The 1,021-nt window shown below is 42.2% G+C and overlaps 1 protein-coding gene across 1 annotated transcript in view; it reads left to right on the top strand.

Moving 5' to 3' along the window:
• The window catches only part of LOC101851197 (virulence metalloprotease), a gene marked incomplete in the record, with an annotated part of 16,994 nt that overhangs the window by 2,813 nt on the left and 13,160 nt on the right, over positions 1–1,021 (top strand). The window contains 1 exon segment of the mRNA XM_013083655.2: positions 13–173. Within this exon segment, the coding sequence (XP_012939109.1) occupies positions 13–173 (161 nt within the window).

The raw sequence follows: 1,021 nt of genomic DNA, 5'->3' as shown, positions 1-1,021 counted from the left end.
AATTTTCTCCAGTCACCGTAGGAGTGGTCGCCGTGGCCAGCTACGACCTCCGGGAAATACATAAGACACCCGGTGTGCAGTCTGTCGAGAGAGTCATTGAGCGCGGCCAGGAGATTACAGGTTTAGATGAACTTAGTGAGTTACTCGGCCTGCCATCCGACGTCTCCCTCAAAGTAAGTCATAGTTTGATATCATCATCATCATCATCATCATCATTATCATCAGCATTATCATCTGCATTTTCATTAGCATCATCATCAACATTATCATCAGCGTTATCATCAGCATCATCATCAACATCATTATCAGCATCAGCATCAGCTGGTCCGCTGTTCCTTTTGCTGTTGTAATTCTCTATACTGTTCTTATTCTTTTTCTTGTTCTTCTTGTACTTCTAGATCTTCTTCTTGTTAGTTGTTCTTGTCTTTTTTCTTCTTCTATTTCTGGTTCCGGTTCTGGTTCTTGTTCTTGTTCTTACTCTTGTTCTTGTTTTCGAACAGAAAGAAATGCTTTTTTAGACACCTTGTGGCCGTTTTGAACCCGTGTATATTGACCTGTGGTTTTAGTAAACAAGGAGGAAGAAAGAATTTTTAGGCGTAGACTTTCGACACAAAGAGCACGCTTTTGGCAATATGTTGGCCCCAGGATGACCCTTTCTCTGTGTCAGTCTGAAGAGAGGTGCATATATTAAATTATACTTAACTACCTTTAAATTTCTCAGAACCACAGCCGGAGGAAAAATAAATATACAAAGTAACATAGAACACAAGAATATGTTTGAATATAAAACATTGTAAAAATCTAATATCCTGAATACGAATGTCCTTCCACCCGACATACACAAACGCACACGCTCAAGCGCATACGCACGCACTTACAGTAGCACGCACGTACCCAAGCACGCAGACACGCACTCACGAGTGCATGCATTGCAAACACAGTATAGCCGCGCATACACACACACGCATACAAGCACACATAGACGCACGCACACACACACCCACCCACACACCCACACACA

This window comes from Aplysia californica, unplaced genomic scaffold (genome assembly GCF_000002075.1).
Source record: "Aplysia californica isolate F4 #8 unplaced genomic scaffold, AplCal3.0 scaffold00247, whole genome shotgun sequence".
Classification (NCBI taxonomy): Eukaryota; Metazoa; Mollusca; class Gastropoda; order Aplysiida; family Aplysiidae; genus Aplysia; species Aplysia californica.
The sequence above is the reverse complement of the archived record's forward strand: the minus strand, read 5'-3'. Positions and strand labels throughout refer to the sequence as shown.